Genomic DNA, 24,544 nt, shown 5'->3' with positions numbered 1-24,544 from the left:
ACATTCATTTTTTTTTGGTGGGAGGGGGTTAGTGACCACTGGGGGAGTCAGGGGAGGTCATCCCCAGTTCCCTCCGGTGGTCATCTGGTCATTTAGGGCACTTTTTTGGGACCTGTTCGTGAAAAAAACGGGTCCAACAAAAGTGACCTAAATTCTCTCTGAAACGCCTTTCTTTTTTCCATTATCGGCCGAGCACGCACATCTCTGCTCAGCCGATAACCACGCCTCAGTCCCGCCTTCACCACGCCTCCGACACGCCCCCGTCAACTTTATGCGTTCCCGCGACGGAGTGCAGTTGGAAACGCCCAAAATCGGCTTTCGATTATACCGATTTGGGCACCCACAAGAGAAAGACGTCCATCTCCCGAGTTAGGTCGGAATTTGGGCGTTTTTCTCTTTCGAAAATAAGCCTCATAGTGTTAAAAATTGCCCCTTTTTAGAACTGAATGCAGTTTTATTGAAATTAACAGGGCCTCAATTTATTGTCATGCTACAGTCATAAGATTGGTGCTTCTAAATATTCATAAATCTTTTCAATATTATGTTAACCTTTCTCATTCAAAGTGAACCCCAATGTGTTTTTCAGTTACAATAATTCAGAAGCAGGAATACAGCCCCCTCGGAGGTAGACTATCTGTAAGATGTTTGATGTGTGATACTTTCTGATTAGGTAATTCAGGTATATTTTATTATGTGTTGATATTGTCATTTTAGGGTTCTTTTACAAAGCTGCGAAAATGGCACTTCCACGGGTTTTTCCCCACACACTAAGGCTATTTTATCACAGTATGGCTGGTTTTCTTTTTTTTTTGCATTAATGGCTATATGCTAATGTCATCATTAGCACACGGTCATTATAAACAATTACTGCATAAGCACTTACAGTCACCCATTTTGTAGGCAGAAAATGCTCACGTGGTAATCCTGCACTAATTAGTTAGCATGTGATAATGTAAATGCGATTAGTGCAGATATGCACACTCTCTGCCCCACCCTGACACACCCCTCCCAGAAAAATTACAATATATTCTCTAGCATGCAGAGAGCACATTGCAGATATCAAACTTACTGCAGGATTCCTGAGCACATCCCGCAGTAAGCCTTTGTAAATTCCAGTAAGTGTAAGCTAGTGCTTACCGCAGCTTAGTAAAAGGATCCCTTTGTTGTTACTATTTTAATATGTATATTTTATTGTAAGCCACCTAGAACTATGAATTGTGTGAATTATACATTTTTTTAATATGTAAGAGGGGGAGAAGCAAGACGACATATGGAGGGATCATCTATAGTCACTAGAAATTAGCCCCATGGTGCTGGTCTAGTTATATCTACAAAAGGTATTATATCTATATTATGTAATTAAGTGATTTTTTTCAAGAGTAAGATTAGAATTCCAGAGTTTCTAAAACACTTTCTTACTTGTTCTATAATTTACTTCTTAAACCAATTAGCCATACCTGCTCCATAGAAAGCTGGGGCACAAAACTTAGGAGTATGATGATGCTATTTTGAGGGTTATAAAAAGCAATAGCACAGCAATGCAAAAAAAGTAAAACAAAATAAAGCTGAGCAAGCCTTTGCCTCCTTAACCTATCTTTTAACTCAAGAACAGGTGACCTGGTGTGCAGCCAGCCAGCAAAATAGGAGAACATTGAGCGAAAGCATAACAAAAAGACAATCCATGTTCCAAGAGTTTTGGGGCAGCGATTTATTTAAACAGATAAGAAAATGTTTAACAGGAAGAAAATGGTTCCTGTTTTCTAAACTGTTTTGCTATACACAACATAGTAAAACATCTTGTGAAAACACAAATCACTACTGTTACCATGAGAATCTTAACGCTTATTTAAGATTTCTTGTTAGACAAGTGTCAAAAACAGCATTGTATATACACCTCTAATGATGTGACCCTTCCTGCTTGTATGGTTCATTTCACTGTATGCCAATAATCTGAGAAGCATAGGGAAGGAAAGAGGTGCATTCCAAAATGTTATCATGCTTCTGGTGCAGGCAACAGCTGGCATCCAGATCAGAATGGAAAAGCACAGAAAATAAAGCCTACCTTTTGAACTTGATAGATCTAAAACGAAGAAACAGAAGAGAAGGGAAGGAAAGAAAATGATTAAACAATTATGTATAACAAAAGAACAGAAGGAATTTATAAAAGACTATTTTAATAGCATTAAAAGTGACATTAAAAATAAAAAGAATATTTGAAACAAATATTAACCAAAAACAACTGACTTTCAAACAGTATATTCCAGTGGCGTAGCCATGGGTGGGCCTGGGTAGGCCAGGGCCCACCCAAAGTTGTGGTACTTTTGCTATGGCTGGCAGAGATCCTCAAACCCGCCAGCTGAAGATTTCCTCCTCTTCAGGCGGTCAGTGCTCTTCTAAATGGCAGCTGGCAGCACTTGCCTCGAACTGAAACCAACACCAGCCCCTCTGCGCATGCTTAGCTTTCATGCATGTACAGCCTGCTGGCTGTGGCATCAGCTCGAAGAAAGTGCTCCTGGTTGCTGTTTGGAAGTGCGTTGACTGCCTGAGCAAGAGGAAATCTTCAGCTGGTGGGGTTTGTAGATCCCCTCTTACTCAGGTATTTAATATTTTGGACTTGCAGATGGAGCAGTGAGCGAAGCAGAGCAGAAGGGGGCATGAATTCCATGCCCACCCACCTTGGACTCAGGCCCACCCAAAATTGTCTGTCTGGCTACGCCCCTGGTATATTCTCCATTCCTGAATTTTACAGGGATTCAGTGAGGGCAAAACTATTTATTTAACAGCACAAATGATATAGCAATATTATTTAAAAAAAAAAAAAAAAACATGAGTCGAGCCAGTTCTCCCATTCCTTTTTTTTTTATTTTGAAAGGGATTGTCTGACAGTGCCAATAATCTACTTGACATCTTTTCCATATTATAACTTCCCTTTGCTTCTAGTTCACTTCTTTCTCCCTTTCCCCTAGTTTCACTCAGACTAGTTTGCGTCACATTTTTTTGGACACGCTCACTATGGTAAATATGATTCCTTAATCTCCCACCATCCTGGCCCCATCCTCCTGCTAAATCACTTTTAAGCATTTCATCCCTATCTCTCTGGCTTAGTTGCAGTCCATGAATCAACTTTACTATCCTTTTGATGTAGCTTCCTCCCTCCCCGCTGCTGAAGGATAGTTGGCCTGTCCTCTTGTCGATTATTCTTAATTTAATCAACTTCAGTCTGACTCAGGGACATGTAACCCCCTCAGTGGAAAATTCAGTGATCAAACTGCAACTAAAGCCTGGCACAGATCCATCAGGTCCTCAGAACTTTCGATCCATTACTAATCTCGGGTACAAAATTAGATTGTGAGCCCCCCTTCAGGGACAGGGAACTAACTAGTGTACCTGAATGTAACTCACCTCGAGCTACTAAAAAAGGCAAAATCTAAAATAAATCCCTTTCTTGCTAAACCAGTGGTTTTCAACGTTTTTCATCTCGCAGCACACTGACAAAGTGCAAAAATTGTCAAGGCACATCATCTTTTTTTTTTTTAAGAATATATAATTATATATTTAAATAATAGTCAGATCTCAAACCCATTTCTGAGGACATACCTAAGCTAGTTAGGTTTTCAGGATATCCACAATGAATTTGCATGACTATCTCCATCGTATGTAATTATAGCATCTCGCCGTGCAGTATTGAGGCACTTAAATCAAAGTACCCTCTTACAGATTTGTCTCCATTGTATCCAAATTGTGCGCACAGTTGTACAATAGAGCATTCATGATCACTTTCTTGGCATAATGCTATTTTGGACAGTGTGTACTATTGAGTAATATTATGCACTGTTAGCAAAGTTTTCCCCAAAATGAAAATCGGAATGAAAGAAAAAAATCTCACAAACATGGGAATCTATACACAACAAAAACTTTTGGTCTGCACACCCTGCTTGAAATTTCATCTATCCACGTGTGAGTATTGGCACTTACATCATATATGGGTGCAGTTATCAACATGGGCGTATTATTTTTCCACCGACTTGTGATATTTTAGCATGAGTCCCATTTTATGCAATGAGACCTAGCTACTAATAACCTGGATTAATGGTAAAATATCAATGTGGACTACCATTAAGATATGCTATCTTCCCTTCTTCCCTTTTAAGTGTCATATTCCACAAAATTCCATGTATAAGAGAAGCCAGTTAAGAAACGAAGCTCCTAAAAGCCTTTTTTTTTTTTTTGAGGACTTTTTAAATCTTGGAGAATTAGAAACACAATTGTCTCTCAATTATTCTTCTAAATCTTTGGCCAAAACAAGGAACACTGGTGGGGGAACCCTCCTTGCCCTCTCTTTCCAAGAATAAGTCTTTCTTCCAAGCCCATTCGTTGTTATCAGAATACCTGGTCTCTCTCATACATATAGAGCATAGACCCTCACCAACAAACTAAAAACAGAAATATGTACAGAAAAATTAAATTAAATCCCCTAGAAACCAAACTCTGCATGAAGTGCAACACCAAAGAAATAGAACCAGTGATGCATGACCCCTGCACTGTGCAAAATATAAAGTTGACAGGTCTACATTCAAAAACTGACATATTTCAATCACTACATAAAAAATTAACAAAAAAAGACGGACAATAAGGTGATAACCTTTTATTGGACTAACTTTATACATTTTGTGACTACCTTTCAGAAGCCAAAACCACCTCTATGGGGCTGGTGGTTGGGAGGCAGGGATAGTGCTGGGCAGACTTATACGGTCTGTGCCAGAGCCAGTGGTTGGGAGGCGGGGCTGGTGGTTGGGAGGCGAGGATAGTGCTGGGCAGACTTATACGGTCTGAGGCGGGGCTGGTGGTTGAGAGGCGGGGATAGTGCTGGGCAGACTTATACGGTTTGTACCCTGAAGAGCACAGGTACAAATCAAAGTAGGGTATACATAAAAAGTAGCGCATATGAGTTATCTTGTTGGGCAGACTGGATGGACCGTGCAGGTCTTTTTCTGCCGTCATCTACTATGTTACTATTTAGATTTTGCTCACACCTTTTTCAGTAGTAGCTCAAGGTGAGTTACATTCAGGTACTCTGGATATTTCTCTGTCCCAGGAGGGCTCACAATCTAAGTTTGTACCTGAGGCAATGGAGGGTTAAGTGACTTGCCCAAGATCACAAGGAGCAGCAGTGGGATTTGAACTGGCCACCTCTGGATTGCAAGGCCAGTACTCTAACCACTAGGCCACTCCTCCACTCCTAGAAAAATAAATATTGATACCTAATCACCCATCATACTTAAAACAGAAATGGCTAGAAAGTGGCCTTGATAAGGCTTGCCAGACTTCTGAGTTACAGTTGTTTTTTTAGACTAAAATCCAGAATTCTGGTACTAAACAGTATTTCCCTATTTCATCTCAATGCATTTTTTTATTCTTTCCAACCCAATGTAATGGGAAAGAATCATGTGTTACTCATATTCTTGTGTTATTATTAATTGTATCTCTACTCAGCCATATTAATAGCCAGGGCGGAATATTGTAAGGCACATTGAGCCTGCAAATGGGTGGGAAAATGTGGGATACAAATGCAACAAATAAATAAATAAATAAATAAATATAAAAATGGTCCAGAAAGTCTATCTGTCTCTCTGAATGGAAAGTAAAATAGCTTTCCAAAAATGTAACAGAATGGGATGAAACCTGTCATGTGGGAAAAATAATTAAAAAGAGACACACTCTGGCCAATATTCAGTGCTATTTAACAGGTCAGGAATGGCTCCTGGTTAGTTAAATAGCACTTAGCTGGCTAAGCACTAATATTCAGCGTGGGCTAGCTGGTTATATCCGCTGAATATTAGCACTTAGCAGCTATCCGGCTATATCGCATGATATAACTGCCAGGCTGTAAAAATTCAGCGCTTATTCAGCTCAGATTAGCAGCCAAATTGGACCACCTAAATTGAAGTCCTATCTTTGGCTATCATAAACTTAACAAGCCAGCACTGAATATTCACTTGACTGGTTAAGTTTAAGCCGGCCCAAAAAAATCAAGGATCAACCTTAGCCCTACACATTTCCCCATCTAGCCATCACCACTCTCTACCAAACCCTGCCCCTCTTGATGACATCACTGAAAGAGACATAACTCCCCCCTGAAACTGTGTTCCTTTTGGTGGTCACAGGAAGTGACATCATAACTCTGTCCAGGGCACACCCCTTTTCCAAGATGGCAGTGCCCATATGTCACACAGTCCATGATGGAGGATCTATAGCGGCACTTCCTGTGATGTCACAAATACAAGATAGTGGTGAGTATAGTATTCCACATGACAGGAAATTATGTCACTCATCAGACAACATCCCCTACAGCCACCAAGCATGTGCAGTATATTCATTTTATTTTCCCGGCCCTCGTGTTTTTACATTCGACCAAGAGTGAATGACTCTGACTCCCATTTGAGAACTTTACAGCTCATTATCTCTCAATAGAAGTTTGAAGGAACAAAAGGAATTTCAGCCTTCAAACTGAGGGGGAAAAATTAACTTTTTGAACCAGATTTCCAGCTGGTGGTGCTCAGCTCTTTTGCTGATCGCTGCCAGCATTATGCCCAAAAATTCAATGCCAAGTGTGATAAACACAGGACATGCCCTACCCTGAAGAGACCACCAGAGGGGGCTCTCATGGTGAAAAGCTGGTAAAATGCTGTAAAGGGGCTACTAGAGGGAGCTCCAGCAAAGGCCAGGAACACAGAGATCGGGGAGGGCCCATAGAAGTGGAGGAGTGGCCTAGTGGTTAGGGTGGTGGACTCTGGTCCTGAGGAACTGAGTTCAATTCCCACTTCAGGCACAGGCAGCTAGCTCCTTGTGACTCTAGGCAAGTCACTTAACCCTCCATTGCCCCATGTAAGCCGCATTGACCCTGCCATGAGTGGGAAAGCGCGGGGTACAAATGTAACAAAAAAAAAAAAAAGTGGATTTCCTTTAAGAAGGAAGCACCTTGGAGAAGGTACTGGACCCTTCCGGAATCAGGAACAGGGGCCCAGAAGGGTTGTGGTGGGTTATTACCAGCCCTATAAAAAAAGCACCTTCTAGGAGGAGCTATGGGGGGGGGGGGGGGGCTGAAGAGGAAGGAAGCATGCAGAGCACCTGGTAACCTGACAGATAGGAGTGACTTATGTGGTCCTATTTATGCAGTTACCTTGACCGGTTAAGTGCTGAATATTGGCACTTAACTGGGCAAATGCTGACACTGCCTCAGAACACCCCCTAAAATAACCAGATTTGAGAAAGGCGCTAAACGTACATTTTCAGCAGTACTAACTGGGTAAGTTAGCTGAAAATGACTGGTTAACTCCGGAGCAAGCGATTTAACCAGCCAGGAGCCATTTCTGGCTGGTTAATCTCCTTTGAATATCGATCCATTTGTTTTTGTGCCATCAGGTCACAGAATTTCTGCTTTATACAAATGTCTGTTTTTAACAACAGGATGCTGAATCCCCCCTTCCTCCTCCTCAACCCTCCTGTGCAAACAACAAAATCATCTTTCACTCCTTTCTGAGACAAAAGAAACCTTCAGGTCAAGTGATTGCTTTCTCTGTACACAGACGATTTAATCAAAATGCCATGAAGTACTTTACAAATAGTTAAGCAAAAATAGAATTTTTGTAACTGCAAAACAGCGCTCTGTGTTGAGTGTGTGTATGCATATGAGTAGTTAGATTCACAAAATTTTGTCAAATCTAATTTGCATAATTGGTATTGACGGGGGCCATGTCCACTTCCAGCTATATCAGCCAAGACAAAAATAAGGAGTTTGTATCTTTTTCACACAGCTAAAGCCTTCCTTCTCTCTATTCCTTCTGCCTTTTTTTTTATAGCTATTGGTTACCATAACCACCCACATCTGTAGAAGCAGGTAGGCCCCCCTCTTTCACCTCCCCTCTGCAAAGCCCTCATTCATGGGCCGACGATCAGAAGCAAACGCGAGCGCTAAAGGCTGTTAGCGCCATACTAGCGTCTGCGTTTGCTACCGCCCAATGATCAGAGCCCGTGAGCGTGTGAAACAACACGCTCGCGGGCTCTGAATGAAACTAGCATGCAAATGAATGCAAAACAGGGCTCAGCGCAAGTAGCATGCAAATGCATACTAAACCTATTCATCCCCAATGATTGGCTCGCTGGCTGCGGCAAACCCTATGCCAGATCGGAGCTGGAGTTCGGGTTTCCAGACCATTGGGGAGGAATAGTGAGCCCTATCCAGCATGCATCTGCTAGCAGGCCCCCATTCCCCCCAATGCAGCACCCCCCCACAGGAACCCTGACCCCCCCCCCCCCCCCGTACCATCCTACAATCAGATTCAAAATTGACTACTCCACAGAAAAAGTCAATTTTTTGGACACCACGGTCACAATCAGTGATGGCTGTATACAAACATCTATATACAAGAAACCCACAGACAGATGCAGCTACCTCCACAACTCCAGCTTCCACCCTTCACATACAAAAAGATCCATTATTTACAGCCAAGCCACAAGATACCATCGTATCTGCTCAGACCCAGAGGACAGAGACAGACACCTTGAAACCCTGACTGCATCCTTCAAACAGAAAGGCTACAACCCCCCAAAAAATCTCCAAGAATATTGCCTCCTCCCTCAAAACACCCAGGGAAAATCTGCTACAGTACAAAGAAAAAAAAAAGCCACAGACAGAATTCCCCTTGTCGTGACATACAACCCAGAGCTGGAAAAACTGAGGAAAATCATAAGAGAACTACAGCCACTACTCCAGGAAGATGAATTACTGAAAGAGATATTCCCATCCCCACCAGTGCTGGCCTTCCGACAGCCACCAAATTTAAAACAAAAGCTGATCAGAAGTAAACTTCCAACACAGACGGAAAAAGAAAAGGGCACGTTTCTGTGTAACACAGCCAGCTGCAAACTATGCCAAAACATTTCACAAGACCCCACAGTCATTCACAAAGGAAAAATATTCAACATAAAGGACTATTTTACATGCTCATCTTCCAATGTGGTATATATCATTCAGTGTAAAAAATGTAACGAAGGATGCTATATTGGAGAAACAGGCCAGATGCTTAAGACAAGATTCAATCTGCACAGACATCACATGAAAATAGCCGGTGCCAGTCAAGCCCCCACCCCTGCGGGCCAACACTTCACAAGACCAGAACACTGCACCAGTGATTTCACAGTAAGACTACTGAAAGGTAATTTTAAAACAATACAGGAACGTAAGACCTTTGAAATAAGAATGACTGAATATTTTGACACACAACAAACAGGACTTAATAAGGATCTGGGTTTTCTAACCCATTATAAACCATAAGCTGTATTTCTCTGTTTATTACCCTCCTCTCACCTACCAACACCCATTCTGTTAGAATATCAATGAAATGCTTTGATGTCCCCATGCATACCCCCACCCTCCCAGACTGTCAAAGTAATGCTTTGATGTTTCTCTTATATATACTATCTGCTACCACATTTGCTTATTTCCGATCTGACGAAGAAGGGCAACCTTCGAAAGCTAATCAAGAAATGTATTAAGTTATGTCCAATAAAAAAGGTATCATCTTATTTTCTTTTCCATGTTTTATTTTGTTTGATTTCTATTGATCACCCAAAATAAGAAATATACACGAATGTACTAGATTCCGCATAAACCTCAAATCATTCCTATTCAGACAAACCATCACAAAGAACAACCATATCTCAAACTTATTATTACCTGAATTATTTATTATTCTATTTACCATTAACTTTCTCTTTGCTTCATGTACAATTTCTCATTCATAATATATTTTCTAAATGTTAAACTTCCATAGTTATCCCAGTATGTTTATGACACTGTATTGTAAAATTGGATTCTTAAATTACTTTCTTATGTATTGTTCTTTGTTATGTATCCTATACTGTTTATTGTAAGCCACATAGAACTCAAACTTGTTTGGGATAATGTGGGATATAAATGTCACAAATAAATAATAAATAAATGACATTCAATTTTTTTCTACTGACAGTGTTGGCTCCTGTGGCAATAGCATAGTTGCAGTTGATTTTTGATGGCATTTTGAATTGGTTAACCAGTAATTTTCCATGTTTTATTTTGTTTGATTTCTATTGATAACCAAAAAGTAAACCAGAATGGTTTACAATATAAAATAACATTAAAATAATATTAAAACAGTAAGTAAACATACTCTGAAATCCATTTGTGATAGGAAAGCACTACAAAAAGACAACACACATACAGATTTCACAGACTATGGTTGTAAAAACATTAGCAAAAACACAAAACTAATACATTTTTGTACTTAATTTATCCTTTATTTCTGTTTTAAATATTTGTTTCAACTGACTCTCGAAAAAGATATGTTTGATTCCTGTTTGGGCTGCTCGTCATTTAGGCTGTGTGGTGCAGCCCTGAGCTGCCTCTCTGTTTGGTTTCCTTTCAACTCTTTATTTGCTGAATCTGTTGCTTGAATCCTGTTTGGGCTGCTCTTCCACGTAGGCTATGTGGCACAGCCCTGAGCTGCTTCTCTGTGTGGTTTCCCTTTTACTCTTTATTTGCTGAATCTGTTGTTTGATTCCTGCTTGGGCTGCTCTTCTGCTTAGCTGTGTAGCATAGCCCTGAACTGCCTCTCTGTGTGGTTTCCCTTTTACTTTCCATTTGCTCTTGTTGGCACAGTTAGCACCTGTGTGTTTGGTCTTGTGACCTTTCGTCAGTGACTGTTTTGCGCAGTGTGCATGGCCTAATTAGTACTCCCTTCTGGGACTTTGTTCTGTTCCTTTTCCCTTCCTTCTTGTTTGTTTGGGTTCCAGTACGGCTTTGTGGCCCATACGCTTGAACTCTGTTATGTGTGGGTTCCAGTTCGGCCTTGCGGCCTGTATGAGTGTTCTATCTTTCCTTTCTGGTGGTGCTTTCTGGTTTCCCTGAGCGTGCTGCGCTTCATAGCCTTTTGTCTCTGTACTCGCGTGGGCTCAGTTTGCCCTACGCCTCAGCCTAGGTCCAAGGTAAAATTATGTATCATACCTGATCATTTTCTTTCCCTTAATTATAGCCGATCAATCCATAGACTGGTGGGTTGTGTCCATCTACCAGCAGGTGGAGATAGAGAGCAATCTTTTGCCTCCCTATATGTGGTCATGTGCTGCCGAAAATTCCCCAGTATGTCGATATCAAAGCTCCATCCGCAGGACTCAGCACTAAGAGAATTACACCCACAAAGGGACACTCTGCCCAGCTCACCACCGCCGAAACGGGGGAGGGGAATTAACCCAGCTCATCCCCACACAAGTGGGGGAGGGGAATCCGTCCAGCTCATCCCCGCAGAGCGGGGGAGGGACACCACACCCGCCGATGCGGGGGGATCTGGCTTATCCTGCAACCGCAACCGCGGGAGGAGCTGACTGACCCTAACACCACCGAAGCGGGAGGGATACAAAGCTGCCCTACAGCCGCACGAAGCGGGAGGGAGCGCCGGCAGAATTTGGGTCTCAATCCAGCCCCGAAAAACGGAGGGGAGAGGAATGCAGCAGCTCACTGTAACACAAAATCGTCTCAACTCCTGAAGAATCCAATTGAAAAAACTTGAACACGAAGCCCTCCTGAACAGGAACTGAAGACTAAACTTGAACCTGAAATGCAACCAGAATATAAACAGTACAGATATCTGGGAGGGGCTATGGATTGATCAGCTATGATTAATGGAAAGAAAATGATCAGGTATGATACATAATTTTACCTTCCATATCATCATGCTGATCAATCCATAGACTGGTGGGATGTACCGAAGCAGTACTCACCCAGGGCAGGACATAGAAATCCCTGACCGCAACACTGAAGCTCCAAACCGGGCCTCCGCCCGAGCAGCCACAGTCAAACGGTAATGCCTGGAGAAGGTATAAGCCGATGCCCAAGTTGCCGCCTTGCAAATCTCTTCCAAGGAGATGGACCCGGCCTCTACCATCGAGGCCGCCTGCGCTCTAGTGGAGTGAGCCTTCAGCTGGATAGGCGGCATCTTTCCCGCAGCCACATAAGCCGCTGCAATGGTTTCCTTGACCCATCGTGCTACTGTAGGCTTGGCAGCCTGCAGACTCTTACGAGGACCTGCAAACAGCACAAACAGATGATCCGACTTCCGGAAATCATTGGTCACTTCCAAGTATCTGATGATGACTCGTCTCACATCTAGATATTTGAGAGCAGAGTACTCCTCTGGGTAGTCCTCCCTACGAAAGGAGGGTAGGCAGAGCTGCTGATTCACATGGAAGCGAGAAACAATCTTGGGCAGGAAGGAAGGCACCGTGCGAATAGACACTCCTGCCTCAGTGAACTGCAGGAAAGGTTCCCGACATGATAGCGCCTGGAGCCTCGGAAACTCGTCTGGCTGAAGTGATAGCCACCAAAAAGACTGCTTTCAACGTCAGGTCTTTCAGAGATGCCCTCGACAAGGGTTCAAAAGGCGGCTTCTGCAAGGCTCTTAGCACCAAATTGAGATTCCACGCAGGCACCACCGAGCGCAGAGGAGGGCGTAGGTAATTAACTCCCTTGAGAAAGCGCACCACATCTGGCTGCGAGGCCAGGGAAGCACCCTTCAGGCGACCCCTGAAGCAAGCCAGAGCCGCTACCTGGACTTTAAGGGAACTGAGCAACAGGCCTTTCTCCAGACCTTCTTGCAGGAACACGAGCACTGAAGAAATTGGAGCAGTGAAGGGAGAAAGTGAGCCTGCCTCACACCACGATGCAAAGGTACGCCAAACCCTGGCGTAAGCAGTAGAAGTAGAGCGCTTCCTCGCTCTAAGCATAGTGGCGATGACCTTGTCTGAGAAGCACTTCTTCCTCAGACGCTGCCGCTCAATAGCCAGGCCGTAAGACCAAAGGGGGAAGGATCCTCCATCACCAAGGGACCCTGATGCAACAGGCCCAGCCCCGCTGGCAGCTGCAGAGGGCCGTCCACTGAGAGCCTGATCAAGTCCACATACCAGGGACTTCTGGGCCAGTCCGGACCCACCAGGATTATCCGGCCCGGATGCTTTCCCACCCGGTCTAGCACCCTGCCCAACATGGGCCAGGGCGGGAACACATAGAGAAGCTCCTGTGTCGGCCACTTTTGGAGATGAGCATCTACTCCCAGAGATCGAAGGTCCCATCCTCTGCTGAAAAAGCGCGGCACTTGGCAATTGGCCGATGACGCCATCAGATCTAGGCTCGGCTGGCCCCAGCGCTTCGTGATGTCCAAGAACGCCTGAGCCGATAGCTGCCACTCTCCGGGATCCAAGGTATGGCGACTGAGAAAGTCCGCCTTGACATTCATGACTCCCGCAATGTGGGCCGCCGACAGCTGTTCCAGGTTCGCTTCCGCCCACTGGCATAGATTCATGGCCTCCTTGGCTAGAGGGGCGCTCTTGGTACCTCCCTGGCGATTGACATAGGCCACAGCCGTGGCATTGTCCGACAGGACCCGTACTGGCTTCAACGCCAGTACCGGGAGAAACTCCAAAAGCGCCAACCGAATGGCTCTGAGTTCCAGGAGGTTGATAGACCACTTTGCCTCTGCAGGAGACCAGAGTCCCTGCGCTGTCCTTCCCAAGCAGTGGGCTCCCCAGCCCGTCAAAGAGGCATCCGTCGTGACGACAACCCACTCCGGGGTCAAAAGAGGCATCCCTGCGGACAACTTGTCTGTCCTCAGCCACCAGCTCAGCGCCTTGCGCACCGCTGGGTCCAAGGGAAGGCGCATAGCATAATCCTCCGACACTGGAGTCCAGCGCTGCAGCAGAGAGTGTTGTAGTGGTCTCATATGAGCCCTGGCCCAGGGCACTACTTCCATCGTGGCCGTCATAGAGCCCAACAGCTGCACATAGTCCCAAGCCCGAAGAGGAGAGGCTACTAGGAACTGGTCCACCTGAGCCTGAAGCTTGACAATCCGATTATCCGGCAGGAATACTCTGCCCACTTGGGTGTCAAAACAAACTCCCAGATATTCCAGGGACTGAGTCGGGCGCAGCTGGCTTTTCTCCCAGTTGATGATCCACCCCAGGGAGCTCAAAAGAGCAATCACCCGGTCTACAGCTCTGCCGCACTCTGCATAAGAGGGGGCTCGGATCAACCAGTCGTCCAGATAAGGATGGACTTGTACTCCTTCCTTTCGTAGGAAGGCTGCGATGACCACCATTACTTTGGAGAAGGTCAGCGGAGCAGTAGCCAACCCGAACGGGAGGGCTCTGAACTGGAAGTGTCGGCCCAGGACTGCAAAACGCAGAAAGAGTTGATGAGGAGGCCAGATGGGAATATGCAAGTAAGCTTCCTTGATGTCCAAGGATGCCAGGAACTCCCCTGCCTTCACTGCCGCTATAACAGAGCGGAGAGTCTCCATTCGGATGTGCTGAACTTTCAAGGTCCGATTGACCCCTTTGAGGTCGAGGATAGGCCGTACAGAACCTCCTTTCTTTGGTACCCACAAAGTAAATGGAGTAATGTCCCTTGCCAAGCTGATCTTCTGGCATCAGAACGACCGCACCCAGGCGGATCAGATTGTCCAAAGTCTGCTGCACTGCCACAGCTTTGACCGGAGACTTGCAGGGAGAGTGCACAAACCCGTCTCTTAAGGGTCGGCAGAACTCTAGCTTGTAGCCGTCTCTGATGACTTCCAGCACCCAAGCGTCTGAAGTTACCCTGGTCCATTCGCCCAGAAACGAGGACAGGCGTCCTCCAATCTGCACTGGGCCATGGACCAGGGCCCCGTCATTGGGTACAAGACCCTGGGGGAGGACCGGAGGACGCACCTCCAGGACGGAGGTCTCTGCGAAAGGAATGCTGCTTGGGGGAGAAGTTCCTCTTGAAGGAAGAGGGGGCAGAGGAGCCCGACTTGCCCAGGCGATACCGACGGGCTTCCTGAAACCGTCCTTTGGAGGAACCGGGGCGAGCACCACTGGCCCGAGCTCTGACCTCTGGTAACCTCTTGCCCTTAGACGTGCCGAGATCGGTCACAATTTTGTCCAGCTCGACCCCAAAGAGCAGCTTGCCTTTAAAAGGCAACTTAGCCAGGCGAGACTTAGAGGCATGGTCAGCAGACCAATGCTTCAGCCAAAGCCAACGCCTTGCAGAGACTGTCTGAGCCATACCTTTAGCCGAGGCTCTCAAGACATTATACAGCAAGTCTGCCAAATAAGCCAAGCCCGATTCCAGGGCCGGCCAATCAGCCCTCAAGGAAGGATCCGAGGGGGAAGCCCGCTGCACAATCGTCAGGCACGCCCTGGCCACATAGGAGCCGCAAACTGAGGCCTGCAAACTTAAAGCAGCCGCCTCGAAGGACGACCTTAAGGCCGCCTCCAATCTTCTGTCTTGGGCGTCCTTTAGGGCCGTGCCACCTTCCACCGGCAACGCCGTTTTCTTAGTCACCGCAGTGATTAAAGAATCCATGGTAGGCCAAAGAAAGGCCTCCCGTTCACCTTCAGGCAGAGGATAGAGGCAGGACATAGCCCTAGCCACTTTGAGGCTCGCTTCTGGGACATCCCATTGAGCCGAAATCAAGGTGCGCATGGCCTCATGCACGTGGAAGGTTCTAGGCAGGCGCTTCGTCCCCAGCATAATGGCGGAGCCAACAGAGGCTGAGGGAGAGACGTCCTCCGGAGAGGAAATCTTCAAAATGCTCATGGCCTGCACTAACAGGTTGGGCAAATCCTCTGAGCGAAAGATCCGTGCTGCAGAGGGGTCATCCGCTCCATCCGAGCGGGAATCCGTCTCCTCCAAGGAATCCCCAAAGGACCATTTGGAGAACTCAGATACGCTGCCCTCATCTACATCAGAGGAGACAGAGTCCTCTAGGGCCTGGAAATCCACCCGAGGGCATTTGCTTCCAGAGGCCTCAACCCCTTTATCGGACAAGGGAGCAGGGGCAGCGTTTTGCATAAGGAAAGCCTGATGCAGCAGCAACAAAATGAACTCAGGGGAGAAACCCCCCAGACTGTGCATTTCTGCAGCCTGGGCCACGGCCCTAGACGCACCCTCAACCGGCGCTTGCGAGAGCAGGGGAGAAACATGCTGCGCATCCAAAATGGCGTCAGGCGCGAAACTCCGAGAAGCCGCGCGGGAAGAACGGCGCTTAACTTTGGCCGCTTTTTTGCCGTCGCCCGAATCAAGGGCGACCACAGTATTAACGTCTCCCACCTCGAGGGCGGCCCAAGAAGAAGCCGTCCGAGCAGAGTGGCCGGCCAAAATGGGGGGGGGGGGGGCGAGCAGCGGGGGGATGGGCGTTTATGGCGGGAAAAACCGCCATACCAGAGGAAGAACCGGGACACTGACCGGCCTCCCAACTGACGCCCAAAAAAGGCGATTCAGGTTTTGAAACCCCCGCATCCCCGCTAGATGTGCACACGCGATCCGGGGAGCGATTCTTCGCGCCCTCGCCCTCCGACGCCATAGGCCACATGGAGACCGATCGGGGAACCCCCTGCCCGCTACAAAAGGTAAAAATTACCTGCTTCTCGCTCCGAGCTGTAACGAACTGGTGTCCCAGTGAGCAGCTGCAATAGACGCTGATATAAATGTTGAAATAAACGTCCTTAAAGGACGTCCAAATTTTTTTTTTTTTTTTAATGGAGCCAGCGGGAGGGGGGAGAAAAGGAGGGACCTGGCACCACCAGGTTTGCACTTGCTCAAGAAGAGCCCTCAACCCCACCTAAAAATTAGGCTTGGAGACCTAGCCAGAGCTGCTGCTGTGTGTGACCACCACCTGCTGAGATAGAGAACATACTGGGGAGTTTCCGGCAGCACATGACCACATATAGGGAGGCAAAAGGATTGCTCTCTATCTCCACCTGCTGGTAGATGGACACAACCCACCAGTCTATGGATTGATCAGCATGATGATATGGAAAGGTAACTTTAAAACAATACAGGAACGTAAGACCTTTGAAGTCAAAATGATTGAATATTTTGACACCCACCAGACAGGACTTAACAAAGATCTGGGCTTTCTAGCCTATTATAAACCATAAAGTTGTATTGCTCTGTTTGTCACCCTCCTCTTACCTATCCACCCCCATCCTGTTAGACTATCACTGAAATGCTTTGATGATTCACTTATATATACTGTTCATCTACCAACACTTGCTTATTTCTGTTCTGACGAAGAAGGGCAACCTTCGAAAGCTAATCAAGAAATATATTAAGTTATGTCCAATAAAAAAGGTATTATCTTATTTTCTTTTCCATGTTTTATTTTGTTTTATTTCTATTGATTGCCTGGCTAAAGGAGAAAGGAACAAGTTAATTACCTTCACTTATAAGAAGCCCCATTATTTCCCTGTGAATAAGCAACATGTCATCAACATCACTTTTGAAATAAAGATAGATCAGAATAGACACATCTCATTTTGCTATGGGAAGGTGATCCTTAAGTTTCACTTGTGTCCCCGGAAAGCAAGCTTTTAACATTATGGCAATTAAAGCTGATGGCAACCTTGCAGTGTACAGAGATTATTATGTGGCCTAGGCCAGGTATGGGCTTCTGGAGTTTTACAGGTCACCCGTTATGTATGGAGCGTGGATTGATGGTGTGTTTTGTAATCTCTTTAGAAAAGCACTGTGATTGTTGAGAAGGGGTATTGAGATTGTTAAACTGTATGTGAAAAATGCAGCCAAAAACAGCCAAAGATGTGATGGGCCATGTCACCACAGCCATTCTGAATAGCATGAACAATAATATGGAAGAGACCGGCTCAGGACTAGTGATGGTGCGAAGAGCCGTTAAAAGAAAAAGACATGTTCAGATTTTTTTGGAAGGACCTCCCGAACCCTTTAAAAGAAAGAAACCCTGTGTATAACATCTCAGAAGCCAAGCGCAAGGTTAAGAAGAGAGCACTATGGCTCAGAAGAATGTGTTTAAATCAGAATTGGACCTCATTCCATTGTCACCCACCCAAAACCGGTATTAAAAAAAGCATTTTATGAAAGTACCGTAGTTACTAGCCTTATCAGAATCCTCGCCACTTGAATTTTTATATCACCGGTCCACAGGAAAGATTATTTTGGATTTGAACAATACATTATTGTACCTGACTTGTAAGATTGTAAAACAAGATGGGGTAGACATTGAGAGATGGTCAAAGTGGGGCTAATAAATTATCTGATAGTCTCTCTCTTCAGTCACCTGAACATCACAATCAGAAACAGACTCATCAGCCAGAGCAACAACTGCTATCCTTATAGAGCCCTCACAGAACTGCTTCTCAATTATGGTGAAGGAACCGCTCAAAATGCGGTTTACAAGTGGTATGCTTTATAAAGACACAGCCAGGATCCACGAATTGACACAGCCCGGTGGTCAAAACATTGGTTTACAACCAGAGGTTCTCAATCCAGTCCTTGGGACACACCCAGCCAGTCAGGTCACAATAAATATGCATGAAGATAAATTTGTATGAACTACCCTCCATTTTATACATATCTATGTCATGCATATTCATTGTGGGTTATCCTGAAAGCCTGACTGGTTTGGCTGTGTCCAGAGGATTGAGGTTGAGAAACCCCTGGTTTTAAAAAAAAAGGTCTTATTTTAGAGCCTTCTAGCCATATGATAGAATTATGGGTAGTTTACACAGTGATTTGTTTTTCCAAGAAAACCATCTAATCAATGGGGTAAATGTTAAGATAAAGCTGACAAGAAGTAAACAAGCCTTCTGTTTAATGAGAGGGGATACCAATGAACACTACTAAGTACAGGTCCTATCCGCCCCGTTGTTTATAAAGAGAGTAAAAAGTGTTCACCGGGGGATAAGGTTGGGTCACACAGAAGGACTGCTGAAAGCCAATTTTAAGTATGCTGTAAATCGTATGGAGCCGAGGATGTCTAGCATATCTGCCGAAGCTTACATTACCAACCAGGAAAACTTCTTTCTGGGACAGTTGCCAAAACTCATCATTCTGGGCTTTGTGGACTACGACACTTTGAGCAGGCCCTACACTAAAAACCCTTTTAATTTTAAATACTACAATATCAACTTTGCCACTCTGTATGTGGACAGTGAACAAGTGCTGGGAAAATCTCTTAAACTGCACTTTGAACACAGTAACTGCATAAGAGAACACACATGGCTGGTACAATCAAAATAGTAAATGTACAAAAGATAGCAAGTTGATGATAGATCGTACAGAGTTTTACAGAGACTACACCTTACTACCTTTCTACCTGTCAAATGATCAGGAGTACGCAGATCACTACTCCCTGATCAAAACCGGTAATTTGCATGCAGAAATCTGTTAGCAAAAGTTTTGTCCTGTACTGTAAACTGTAAACAGGGTGTTTGGTAATGTAATAGAAATCAACCAGTGAAGGAACATCATGTTTGACTACAGTTCTATCACTTGTTGAAGAAGAAGCAGTCTGTGCAGAATCATTTTAGATATCTTACCCAGCAACTGGTATTGGCTTTAGCATTGGTTACTTGATACATGAGTATCACAGAGACTGTTGTCTTTAGCGGTAAATACTCATCCGCACAACTTACCCAACAAACACTGATTAGCCATCTATCTGTGTGAATAGTGAGGAGTACATAAGCACATAAGGAGTATCTTTTGACAGAAGCTTTTATCACACTCAGCATATGTGAATGGTTTTACTCCTGTGTACATTCTCTGGTCCTTTGTTAGCTGTGATTTATAAATAAAGCTTTACCTATATTCAGTGCATGTAAACAGTTTCATTCCTGAATGGATCCCATGCTGCTCTGACAATAATTTCCGGAAACTAAAACTTTTCTTACACTCTGTACTTGAAAATGGTCTCTTAACTGGGTGAAAATTTGTATTTCTTGTGGAGATTTCTTCCAGGACATGAAGATATTCTCTTATCAGTGTTTCTCCGATATTCTGTAATGTTTGCTTTATGATACAGCTTTTCCCATATTTGTTTCTTTATTATTTATCAGGTGCAGCATTAGCTCTTTCTTCATACTGAAATCTTTCTCATACTTAAAGTATATAAAATGTGCCTCTTTTAAACATGTTTCTTGTTGTTCTTGTAGTTCTCCCTTTTGACTGAAGGGTTTTCTATAGTCTGTACATTTAGATAGTCTCTCCTCAGGGTCAGATCCCTCTGGTAATGTCTCTGCTAGGAGGTCTGTCTGCAATTTATCTCTAACAAAGCCCACAAGGTCTTCTAATCTCTGCCGCATATTAACTATATATTCACTTTCAGGGGTGTCAGAGGGGTCAACTTTCCCCTCCAAATGTTCTCTTATTAGGTCAAGGAACCCTCTCACCCTCTGGCCATAAAGCAGCCCAAATGGGGAGAACCCTGTAGACTCCTGAGGTACTTCTCTGTATGAAAACAGTAGGTAGGGCAAGTACTTCTCCCAGTCTCGGTCTCCTGTCTCTACGAAAGTCTTTAACATATGCTTTAATGTACCATTAAATCTTTCCACCAACCCATTAATTTCAGGGTGACATGGTGTGGTACATACAGATTTCACTCCACAGTGGGCCCATAGATTTTGGATCAGCTCAGACATAAACTGTGTCCCTTGGTCTGAGAGTATTTCTTGTGGATATCCTACCCGGGAAAATATTTCTAGCAGGGCAGTGGCAATTTTCTCTGATTCTATGGAGGATAAGGCTACCGCTTCAGGATATCTGGTAGCAAAATCCACCACTCTCAATATATATCTTCTCCCACTCCGGCTAGGGATAGCTAGAGGCCCCACTATACCCACAGCTATTCTCTCAAATGACTCACTGATCATGAGTACTACTATAAAGGTTTAAGGGGAGCTTGGGGGTGATCTTGGGTCCTACCCACTCTTTGGCAAGCATCACACATTCGACAATATTCAGCTACGGCTCGAAATACTCCCGGTCAATAGAAATTCTGGGTCAATCTAGTAAAATACTAACCTCCAGTTCTGTATCACAAATTCCACATTCTCCAGGAATGACAAAAACTTAAATGGAGACCCAACCCCCCCCTCCCCAATACTGGAATAAGAAACAGAAATAACATTTTATCCTGTACTCTGCAAAATACAAAAATAGAAAAAAAGAAAAGAGGTGCATTTCCCAAAATTGACAGAATCTGTGCTGTGTGAACAGAGCCAGAGGAAGCTCAGCAAAGCATGAATCAGGCAGGAGAGTCCTAGCCTTGCTAGAAAAAACACTGATGAGAAATTGGGATTTATTGAACCAAGTACCTCGTAACATGAATGGCTAACTGTCTGGTTTATACATCTGAGCCTTACTGTGGTCTTGCCTGTGTAGCACTGTGGGTTTCTCTTGCATAGTGGTGTTCTGCTTAAATCCAGTTGAAGCTGAAGGACTGAATAAGAGACTTGCTTTTACCTTTTTTTCTTTAATCAGCAGTGGCTGAAAAAGCAGTTTCTTTTCCTATTAAGAGATGAAGTTAAATACCCAGGGCCCAATATTCAAAAGGGTTTTACCAGACAGGAGAGAGTCCTGCCTGGTTAAACCCTGCTGAGAGAGCTGGCTGCCAATATTCAGCAGCACATAACTGGGCAGTGCCACTAAATATGTGCTCTTAACTGCCATCTCAAAATCAGGCACTGGAGGGGCAGACTAGAGGCATATGTGAGATGGAGATGGGACTGCACAAAGGATTTTTTCCCAATTTTCACCTTTTTTAGTTTCTGTTCTATTGTCAAGTTGTAAGCATTATAGAAAATATATACTTATATACCTTAAGAGAAGATATAAAAATAAGCAGCTTTCTCATGAAGCCTTCATTGTAATAATTTGATAGTATAGAGAAGGGCCTTTACTATATTATGTGGATTGTGTGGTATATGGAATAAAAGCAGCCACTATGTAAAATAAAGATTTATCTGGTTCCTATCTTCAATGACTGGCTCCACTTTCTTCTGAGACTTAAGTTTTTACAATAACCACTACATCCTAATCTTACACATTTCCAGGAAGGCCATTCCTTCAGTTGACTCTTTAAAAATTTTGTAGAGGGGGTCATACTTAATAAAAATCAGAATGTCCAATTTCACGTATCTTCAGTAGTTGGAAATGTTTCTTTAAACTGCAGAAAATTAATTCTATTCAGCTAGTTCTGGAAACTTCATCCCTCAGGCCTTAGTCCTTATCAATTTAGATTGCTATAAAGTCCTATTTCACAGCTTACAGGTTTTTCAGCGTATGTCTTCAAGTAATTCAAAATATAGCTGTTAAACTACTCATTACCGGAGATCACAAATTTGATCATGTCACTTACCTGCTTAAAGATGAACACTGGTTGCCTGTTTCTTAAAAATACATTTACAAGATTATGACACAAGCACAAAATCTATTATTCTGAGATCCATTTATTTTTGTTCCATCTTTTGCTTCCTTATTCTCCATCCAAAACTCTTAGGAAAAGAACCTTTAGATGGTTCCCTCCTAAAGGCACAATAGACTAGATCACATACAGAAGCCAATGCAGAAAACTCCCCATGCAGTTACCGTAGGTTTAAACATAGTTTTACCACAAGATAGCAATGCAAAAAGGGTTTCAGTGTAGGTGCTAACTCACTCAGAAAAACTGACAGCATGAATGCAGTGATTTGCTATTCTGTGGCATACAAAACAACAAAAACGTTTTTCATGGGCAGCTATGACTGGGAAATTTTGCCAGGTTCAGGGCAGCATAGAAGAGTTGTTTGAGAGAAGTGGATGTCTACTGGCACCCCCTCTCTCCCTACAACCCAACCATCCTGCCCTAGATTACTTGCATTGACCTCCCTGGTGCTCTAGTGGCACTTCATCCTTCCCCTGCCTGACGACCCGACCCCCCCCCCCCCCCACACACACACACACAGTTCAAACCATTTCCCTGACAGTCTAGTGGTCCCCTCCCTCCTCGACCCAACCTCCCTACCCACACTTCAAACATTTTCCTTGGTAGTGTACAGGCCCCTCTCCCTCCCTCCCCCATTGAACCAACCCCCCTTTCCCCTACTAAAAAAAATTAAATCTCTGGTGTCTAGTGGCACCTTCCCACTCTCTGACCCCTCCCCATGTCTCACCTGCTGTACCTTAAAAGAGGACGCAGGAGTGATGCCCACTTGCTCATGCCTCTGGTGCAGCCATCTTGAAAAAATGTTAGCAAGATGCACCAAGCAGTATCTGTCTGCAATATAAGGGAAAAACCTTGAGCCTATTACCATTGTAAGATGAGGTTCATGCCTACGGACATTTCGCAATTATGGCACAATTTAGAGCTCAGATGCACTTCTAGGTGCAAGTTTTAAGTGTTGAATTAATATTTACTAAATTCAGATATATATGCTCTGATCAGTAAACTGAGGGATTTTATTTTAGTACTAAATTACTACATTTTTTTATACTGGGAATTTTAAGAGGTTAATCCTCAGGACAAAAAAAAACCCCAAAAAACAATCTGCTAAAGTTCCCTCACATATATTACTTATTCAGCAGAATAGCTTCATCCCTCTATTTCCCCGTGTTCCATGACTAAGGTGAAGAGGAGAAATTGCAGCATCTCACAACAGAAAACATTGAAAACATAGTTCTGTACCTCCTTCTGCTGCCGTTCTAACTCTCTCATCCTGATCTCCCGTGCCTCAGCTCGTGCTGCCCTCTTTGCTGCCAGCCGTGCTTCAGCCTGTGAATATAAAAGCAGATAAATACAGATAAGTTGAATAAACCATAAAGGACCCTAATTCCAACAAATTTTAGAAGTAGGAACCAAATGGGGTTATTTTGGTGACTCATTTGTACCAGAGGAACATGCTAGAGAAGAAATTTAACTCTCTTTTTTAAAATTATTATTATGTTATACTATGACCAGGAAACTGGGTCCCAATCTAAAGAGGAGGAAACCTCACAGGCCCACAGGAAAACGCAAAACCACCACTCTTACCTGGGGGAGTAGCAGCCAAATCCATGGATAACTGCAGGAGAAAGAAATAGAGATGTGCTTCGGGAGAAGGGTAGTGAGAAACATTCCTACAGAGGCAGACCCGCTCAGATGGTCTGGGAAGCCCCTAGGACACTGGTTCCCAAACCTGGTCCTTGAGGCACCCCAGCCAGTTAGGTTTTCACAATACCCACAATGAGTATTCATGAGAGAGATTTGCATGCACTGCCTCCATTGCATGCAAATCTATCTCATGAATATTCATTGTGGGTATCATGAAACTGGCTGGGGTGACTCAAGGACCAGATTTGGGAACCACTGCCCTAGGAAATGTGGATGGTGTATTCCCTGGCTCCATCCTACAACAGAGGATCTAGAAAAGCTAAACCACTTAGGTACAGTTAGGCCCAGGGGTGGTGTTCTGGAAACAAGAACCAGGCACTGCTTACAACAGTTTCCATAGAGCAGAGAAGAAAAGACAGGAGCTCCCAGCTGACAATGAAATGTTTTCAGACCTTGAACAGATGGAACTGTCTTTTGAAAGTGCAGAAACTGATACACGTTGAAGAAATGGATGCGGAGGTCCAGGAATAAGGATGAGCCCTATTTAAAATAATATATACTGTGAAAGATTGTTTAATTATTTATTTTATGTC

The 24,544-nt window shown here is 44.3% G+C and overlaps 1 protein-coding gene across 14 annotated transcripts in view; it reads right to left on the bottom strand.

Annotated features, from left to right (window-relative positions):
- The window catches only part of LRRFIP1 (LRR binding FLII interacting protein 1), a 997,950-nt gene that overhangs the window by 828,321 nt on the left and 145,085 nt on the right, over positions 1-24,544 (bottom strand). For 10 of the 14 annotated variants that reach the window (XR_003942957.1, XR_003942958.1, XM_030210921.1 and 7 more), the window contains exons 2-3: positions 23,547-23,633; positions 2,063-2,080 (exon numbers count right to left, since the gene is read on the bottom strand). Coding sequence is in view for 11 of the 14 variants with exons in the window: in XM_030210921.1 (XP_030066781.1) it covers positions 2,063-2,080; positions 23,547-23,633 (105 nt within the window). In the remaining 3 variants the exon portion in view is untranslated. Of the gene's footprint in view, positions 1-2,062; positions 2,081-23,546; positions 23,634-24,544 lie in introns of those variants that run through there. The other 4 variants (XM_030210912.1, XM_030210919.1, XM_030210920.1 and 1 more) reach the window with 2 other exon arrangements.

The sequence above is a fragment of the Microcaecilia unicolor genome, chromosome 7 (genome assembly GCF_901765095.1).
Source record: "Microcaecilia unicolor chromosome 7, aMicUni1.1, whole genome shotgun sequence".
NCBI classification, from domain to species: Eukaryota; Metazoa; Chordata; class Amphibia; order Gymnophiona; family Siphonopidae; genus Microcaecilia; species Microcaecilia unicolor.
The sequence above is the reverse complement of the archived record's forward strand: the minus strand, read 5'-3'. Positions and strand labels throughout refer to the sequence as shown.